This window comes from Sapajus apella, unplaced genomic scaffold, assembly GCF_009761245.1.
Source record: "Sapajus apella isolate SASKATOON/1434 unplaced genomic scaffold, GSC_monkey_1.0 scaffold39, whole genome shotgun sequence".
NCBI classification, from domain to species: Eukaryota; Metazoa; Chordata; class Mammalia; order Primates; family Cebidae; genus Sapajus; species Sapajus apella.
Window position 1 is genome coordinate 19,587,880 of NW_022436979.1, and position 8,357 is coordinate 19,596,236.

General features: G+C 38.9%; 1 protein-coding gene across 2 annotated transcripts in view; it reads left to right on the top strand.

Moving 5' to 3' along the window:
- The first annotated feature begins 215 nt into the window (after nt 1-215).
- The window catches only part of F11 (coagulation factor XI), a 22,980-nt gene continuing 14,838 nt past the window's right edge, over nt 216-8,357 (top strand). Inside the window, exons 1-4 of one of the 2 annotated variants that reach the window (XM_032298874.1) lie at nt 216-619; nt 1,450-1,505; nt 5,793-5,955; nt 6,841-6,947. In XM_032298874.1, coding sequence (XP_032154765.1) covers nt 1,451-1,505; nt 5,793-5,955; nt 6,841-6,947 — 325 coding nt within the window. In that variant the 5' untranslated portion in view covers nt 216-619; nt 1,450. The remainder of the gene's footprint in view (nt 620-1,449; nt 1,506-5,792; nt 5,956-6,840; nt 6,948-8,357) is intronic. The other variant, XM_032298873.1, reaches the window with a different exon arrangement.

The window sequence follows — 8,357 nt, forward strand, 5'->3', positions numbered from 1 at the left end:
TCTGAGAGTCAGTGTTACCTGGCAGGAAACTGACCTCCCAAGAGCCAGGCACACAGGGGCGGTCCCTTTGCTTCCCACCCACCTCGCCTCCCCCAGCAGCCAAAGTCTCCTCCCTCCACTATATTGCAAATCCATGAGTCCATTAGACTTTCCGTGTTTTCTTTTTAGACTTTGGGATTCAAGGTAAGCTAGAATTAATGGTTAACAGCGGACAGGTGAAAGTCTGGTTAAGTGCAGCTTTGGCTAGCAGACATATTGCACACGCAAAATCAAGTTCTACAGCTATCTAAGACAAGCAAGCAAATTCAAGTGCTACAGCTGTCTCTGTGTATGTCACCTGTTTAAATATGAAATAAAATTTAAAAAAATAAATTCAATGTATTGAGAAAGCAAGCAATTCTCTCAAGGTACATTTCTGATATACTAAGATTTTAGGACTTTCCCAAATATGCTGTACTGAGAAAAAATGTTACATAACACTGAGAACCAGTACAAGTAAATATTACAGGTAAGTGGTCATTTCCTACACAAGCTCAATCAGAGGAGGATGAAGCTCTTTTTGGAAGAAGAAAACGCCCTTATTAAGAATTGCAGCAAATAAGCAAACAAGGTCCTTCAGGTACAGCTTCAGAACTTATTATTTAACATTCCTCTCAAGCAAATATGCCTTGAAATGCTTTTTTTTAATCATAGGAATTTAAAAACACTATAGAGAATGATTAATTTTTAAAGTGTGTCTGATTTAGCATTGTAGAGATGTTCCCCTGCTATCCATAACGAATTTGAGAGGAGGTGTGGGACAGAGGAACAGTAGCAGTGTCTGAGCAATAACAAGTATTTTGCGAGTTAAAAAGACATCCAAATGCAACACTGAAAAGTCAGAGGTCTTGATTTGCCTCACTGATGACTCTGTTTTTCCTAGAGCAGTCTGTTTAATGCTTAGTGGGAATAAATAGATTTCTAGGTGACCAAAATAATCTATTAATGTATTAGCCACAGATTTTTTTAAACAGAAAATTTTCTAAGTAGGAAATCATTCATAGCTCTTTGATAGACATAGGGAGAGACCTCAAGGAAAGACAGAAAGGAAATAAATTGGGAAAGGAAACCGAGATGAAAAACCGGGGTGGGGAGAGCGGTCAGATGGTGCATGAGAAGGATCTGATTTACGGTGAGCAGTGGGCGGCGGGGATGGGGCGGGGAGTGGGCTGCTTCCCTGTGGCTCCAGCACTGCAGAGCTGTAAGTGTGGAACACTACACACGCAGCCACGCTAAGGTGTGCACCAGGGTTTGGAAAGATAAAATTCAACCTTATAATGAAAACTCTGTGAACGCTATTGAGTTAACTAACGTCCCTCTCTCCCTATTTCTCGTAAATCTTTGTGTCAGTAAACTAATTATAAATGTACATTTCATGTTCTAAAAACGTGTACCTTTTTCTCATTGTAGGATGACTTTCTTATATCAAATGGTACATTTCATTTTATTTACTTCAGTTTCTGGTGGTAAGTAGAGCATTTTCTTAACTATGAACTGGCAGAGGGAAATGACACTACAGTCTCCACCCATGGGGGAGAATCCCACACCATCTATGCCAGGGAAGGAAATAACATGGTTTTATTTATTTCTTGCTTGAGGTTCCAGAGGTTTTCAAAGCAGGGTGGGAACTGAGGTGAAAAATTGTTCGTACTGGTAGGAATCTGTGTCTATATGTATACCATATCTACATCCATGCCTAACTACGTAACTCATTTAAATCATATTTAAAAGCAATATTAAAAAGAAGAAACCTTGATTTGCTTCACTAATTAGTTTTTCATAAAGCAGTCAGCTCAATGGAAAATACATACACACATAAAATAGGAATTTTTGACTGAAATAATATGCAGATATTCATGCATAGTTTATACATTCCAATAATTTAACTACCCTGTTAGTTCTCCACCCTACATCACATCTGCTAAATTTGTTTATAGATTACTTAGCCAATATTAAGTAAGATATATCAGTACAAGTATTGTTTGGCTCCACAAACATTCTTTATTTAAAATTAAAGCTGAAAATACATATTATATTTAATTTCTGATAACTATTGCTAGCATTTTAAGCACAGTAAATTCTTTTTTTTCTGGCATATGTGAAAAAAGGCAAATCTAGGTGAAGGTATTAAAAATAAATTCCACTTAATATGCCAAATTACACAGTTCATAATTTCAATTTTTCCTGTGACAAGATTACTGCTCAGGTTATGATATTCCTTTGTTATCATTATTTAGAAATTGTATTGTTATTTCATTGATAAATATGTCAGTGCTAAATAATTTGATGTATTTTGAACACTGGACCCAATAATGGCATAAACAATTGACCCCCTGATTCATGGATTCTACATCCATGGATTCAACCAACCTTAAAGTGAAAATATTTTTCTAAAAACTGCATCTGTACTAAACATGTGCGGACTTTTTTCTTGTCATTATTCCCTAAATGACACAGCACAACAACTACTTACATAGCATTTACGTTGTATTGGGTATGATAAGTCATCTCGAGATGATTTAAAGTACACAGGAGGATGTGAATAGGCTATATATACATACGATGCCATTTTATATTGGGACTTGAGGATTCATGGATTTTGGCATCTGCAGGAGGTCTTGCCACCAATCCCCCACAGGTATCAAGGAATGTCAGTGTACATATGTGGGTCCTTCATACACGCAGATGGAACATTTACAAAACTTCACCACACACAAGCCTCTGAAACAAGTCTCAACACATTTTAAAGGGTTAAAATTATGCTGAACATGTTATTCAATCATCGTGAATGGGAACTGAAAACATAATAAAAAGGGAACTGAAAATCCCCAAATATTTTAAAATTGAGTATACCTTTTTAAATTAATATGAATCAAAGATGAAATCACAATGGTATAGAAAATTAAATCTACAATAATGAAAATACAGTATGTCAAAACTTTGAGATGTAACTGAATCAGTGCCGAAATCAAATGTATAGATTTGCTTGTATACATTAGAATACAGAAAAGGTAAAATTTAATAATATAAGATGACAAGAAGATAGAAAGAGAATAGCAAATTAAGTGCAAAGAAAGGCAGAAAAAATAAATTGCAGAAATTAATTAAATGGAAGACAGACATGTTTGAGAGGTCAAGGTAATTGTTTCCAACCCATTTGATAAGGTCAGTGTAATCCTGACATCAGAATCTGATAGGAAAATTCTGAGGGAAAAAAACTTACAGGTCTCTTATCTCATGAATATATGTACAAATATCCTAACAAAACATTATCCAACTGAATCCAGTAGAATGGTAAAAGAAATTAAAGGATGATTAAATTGTGATATTGTGACAAAGTCAGGTTTATTCCAGGAATGAAAAGTTGATTTAACATTCAAAAATTAATAGATGCGTGACTTTGGGGTACATACCATAGAAAAGAAAAGAGAAGGGAAAGCAGGAACTGAAAAGATAAACTAGTACACCCATCTTTATAGCAGCACTATTCACACTGGCCAAAAGGCAGAAGCAGCCCGTGTGTTTATCCAGGTGACTGGGTAAACAAAGGGTGGCACATACATACAATGGAATCTTAGCCTTAAAAAGAAAGGAAATTCTGACACATGCTAAACATTAATGAACCGAACCTAGAGGACATTGTGCTTAGAGAAATGAGCGTCACAAAAGAACAAATACTGTGGGATCCCACTTATAGGAGGTACCTAGGGTAGTCAATTTCATAAAGATGGTAATTAGAACAGAGGTTGCCAGCGGCTGAGGGGTGAGGGGAAGGGGTGAGAGTTGGTGTTTAAGGGGCACAGAGCATCAGCTGGGGAAAGTAAAAAGTTCTGGAGCGGGTGGTGCTGATGGTTGCACAGCAATGTAAATGCACTTACCGCCACAGAACCGTCCCCTCAGAATGGCTAAATGGCACATGGTATGTTACATATCACAATAAAAAAAATTTAAAAATTAATACGTGCAGAAAAATGCTTGACAAAATTCTGTGAATGATCAGAACTCTTAGTAAACTGGAAATGGAAGAGAACTTTCATCAGCCATGAAAGGGTATTTTAAACAAAAACAAACAAACCTCCAAACCAAAATTCTTCAAGAAACATAATACATAATAGAGGAAGATTGAAAGCTTTCCCAAGGCATTGAGACTAAGAAAAGAATCCCTCCCATTATTTCCATTTAGTATTATATGGAGGAACTAGTTGGTGCAGTGAGAAAAGGAAGTGAAAGGAAAATGATTCGGAGGAACATAAGCTCTCGTTTTTCATGGATGACATGCTTGTGTTCCTAGAAAAATCCAAAATTCACCATCCTGTTAATTATTGGAGTCAATTAAATTGGTAAGATGTCTGGATACTATGTCAATATACAATAGCAAGACTTGCTAGTTCGCAAAAGCAGATGAAAAAAACTAGGTTTTTACTGACGCTAGAAGCTGCATGTGGATTTTCTGAAAATGTTAAACGTTTATATGTTTAGGGGTGAGTGCAGATTTCTTACGCACATACATTATGCAGTGGTGAAGTGTTGGCTTTGTGTCCCCATCACCCAGGTAGTGAACACTGCCTCCAACCAGGGATCTTTCAACTCCCACCCCACTCCCATCCCCCCACAGACTGGCATAGTGAAAATCAAATTGTCTTGTAAAATTAAATGATCCAATTAGGAGGGGGATATATTCCAAGAAAATTAGCGCACGGTGTGCGCGCGCACGCATGCACACACATACAGCGAGAGAGAGAGAGAGAGAGAGAGAGAGAGAGAGAGAGAGAAACTGGATCTTGGATCTTGCTCTGTCGCCCAGGCTGGAGAGCAGTAGTGCAGTAGTGCAGTCACCTCTCCCTGCAGCCTCAAACTCCCAGGCTCAGGAGATCCACCCACTGTAATTCCAAGTAGCTGGGATTACAGGCAGACATAGCCATGCCCAGCTATTGTTTTATTTTGTAGAGACAGGGTCTTGCCATGTTGCCCAGGCTGGTTTTGAACTCCTGAGCTCAAGCGATCTGCCTGCCTCAGCCTCCCAAAGTGCTGGGATTACAAGCATGAGCTACTGTGACCAGTTTGCATTATTAAAAATAGAAAAAGTATTTGATTCACCAAATAACTCCTTCTTTGGCCGGGCACTGTGGCTCACGCCTGTAATCCTAGCACTTTGGGAGGCCAAAGTCGGTGGATCACCTGAGGTCGGGAGTTCAAGACCAGCCCGGCCATCATGGTGAAACCCCACCTTTTAAAAAAAAATTAAAAAATAATAATAAATTTAAAAAATTCTTCTTTAGCCTTCTTAAAAGTAATATTTTAATATAGTAAGATGGCTTTGCACCAAAAGGTGGAGTTTCCAAATTATTCTCAATGGGGTGAGGATGTTATCACACCACAGACCACCAGATGCTATCAGAAAGTGATCACTCTGGAGCCTTTGTTTCAAATAGTTCAGGGTTTGGACAAAGAGACCCAATTAGGACAGGAAAAAGCAGAAGGCTCATTCCAAACCTGGATGAGATCCTGAAAAGCAGCAGTTTGCCAGTAAATTTCCTTGAACTTATTCAGTTACCCTCAAAGTGCTCCTCGTCTCCAAGACAATCACTCATAAGCACAGTCCCATAGGAGCCAAGGTACCATTTTGTGATTTTCATTTCCATCTGAGGCCATTCATTCAATAAACTACGTGTCTTGCCTTTATGAGATTATTACCTAATTAGATATATGCCCACTAAAATCCAAAATAACATGTGCTATGCATTGCCTCACAGAATGTGTGACTAAATTGTTTAAGGACACCTACTTTGAAGGAGGGGACATTGCTACAGTTTTCACACCAAGTGCCAAGTACTGCCAGGTAATCTGCACTTATCACCCAAGATGCTTACTCTTCACTTTCACGGAGGAATCACCGTCTGAGGATCCTACCCAATGGTAAATGCTTATGTTTCTACATTGAGGAGACAGATTTTACAGGGAGATTGCTATTCTCTATCATTTTATACGATTTAACACTAACGACTGGAAGGTAAATTGTCTTTCAGTTGAAATATTATTACAGAAAGAAGAGATGGTGTTTAGGGGCTTTAAAAAAGAATAAATATGTCCTTATATTATTTCAGTTTTCCCTCAAATGTAATTTATAGTAATTAACCAGAATCGTACCAAGTTTCACACACTGCATTGGGTCGTTTCTCAGATTTAAAATATTTTAAACACCCCGCCAACCCCTTGTGTTCCCATGCTGAGCTTGAAAATGTGATAATAATCCTTTCTGTAGAATTAAGGTTTCCACATCTTTGCGTATTATTGCTACATTCACGGGCATTTATATAGCACCTTGAACTTATAAAATTTACTGTTCCAGAGTGTAGAACAGGGATCCGCAAGTATCTTCTTAATAAAGCAGAGTAAATATGTTAGGCTTTGTGGACAAAACGCACAGTGAAGCCAAGGACATTATATAAGTACTTAACGTATGTCGCCACTTCAAATGTAACCATTTGAAAACATAAAAATCATTTTATATCGCTAACGGGCTGTACAGAAACACACAGAGCTCTGGTTGCATTTTACCAGCAGCCCATAGTTTACCCGTTACCGTTGGCTCCTAGTAGGAAGGAGTATTTACACGTAGTCTCTTAAGTGTAGGGATGCTGAAGTCAAAAACCAAACTCATAATCTTGCTAAGAAAATATTTGTTTTGGCATGAGACAAGGTAGTTTGTTTTACTCTTTGTCTTTCTGTGTGATGACTTTTAAGATCCATTATTTTAAAACATAAATTCCTATTCAGTGATACATATTTTTTAAAAAACAGGTTTACTTGTGTCCTGAAAGACAGTGTTACAGAAACACTGCCAAGAGTGAACAGGACAGGAGCAATTTCTGGGTATTCTTTCAAGCAATGCCCACACCAAATAAGCGGTAAGATATGTCGTTAGAATTAACAAACACTTGGTGTGACGTATACATAAAGTCACATCAGATATGGCTTTGTGACTATGAAATACAACACTGCTATGTGGAAATAACCCCCATTAAGGAAGTTCTTTCAATGTAGAGTATGAACTAGCATACATGTGTGCCTGCCCGTCCAACACACTATAAACATTTCTTTACGTCATGGAAAGACGTATCTTACAGGCTGGGCGCAGTGGCTCACGCCTGTAATCCCAGCACTTTGGGACGCCAAGGCAGGCAGATTGCAAGGTCAGGAGTTCGAGACCAGCCTGACCAACGTGGTGAAACCCCATCTCTAGGAAAAATTAACAAATCACCTGGGAATGGTGGTTCATGCCTCTGGTCTCACCTACCCCAGAAGCCAAGGCAGGATGGTGGCTACCAGGGGGGAGGACGCAGGGAACAAACAAAAAAAAAAAAAAAAAAAAAAAAAAGACATGGCTTACTACCTCGCTTCTCATCATTCATTATTTATATTCTTCCTACTTCCCAGCCTAAAAATCTTAAATGGAATTCCCTTTTCTGAGACTGGGTCTCACTGTGGAGTGCAGTGGTGCAATCACAGCTCACTGCAGCCTTGACCACTTGCGTTCAAGTGATCCTCTCACCTTAGCTTCTGGCGTAGCTGGGACCAAAGGCATGCACCACCATTCCCAGCTAATTTGTTAATTTTTCCTAGAGACAGGATCTCACTGTATTGTCCAGGCTCGTGTCAAACCCCTGGCTTCAAGTGATCTGCCTGCCTTGGCCTTCCAAAGTGTCGGGATCACATGGCGCCCAGGAGGAATTCTTTATGAAACATATTAATCCAAATCAAAAGGAGGAAATATAAAGGTTGAAGTGACACTTAATAGTGAATAGATACTTGAATCAATTAATTCATGAAATAATCAGTGCAGTTAGGGAGAATAGAGGCTAGGTCAGAAAATCAACATGTGAGTTTACAAGTCTAAAATTGTTACAATATAAGAAGGACACTGGCATTGTTTTACTGCTTCCATTCAAGAACAGGAATTTTGCAGATTAATATAACAAAAGACTTCTGAGGAAAGGTGGGTGAAAAAGTTAAAAGAGTGAGTCAGGGCTGGGCACAGTGGCTCACACTTGTAATCCCAATACTTTGGGAGGCCGAGGCAGGTGGATCATGAGGTCGGGAGATCGAGACCATCCTGGCCAACACGGTGAAACCCCGTCTCTACTAAAAATACGAAAATTAGCTGGGCATGGTGGCACATGCCTGTAATCCCAGCTACTCAGGAGGCTGAGTCAGAAGAATCACTTGAACCCGGGAGGCAGAGGTTGTAGTGAGCCGAGATCATGCCAATGAACTCCAGTCTGGGCAACAGAGCAAGACTCTGTCTCAAAAAAAAAAAA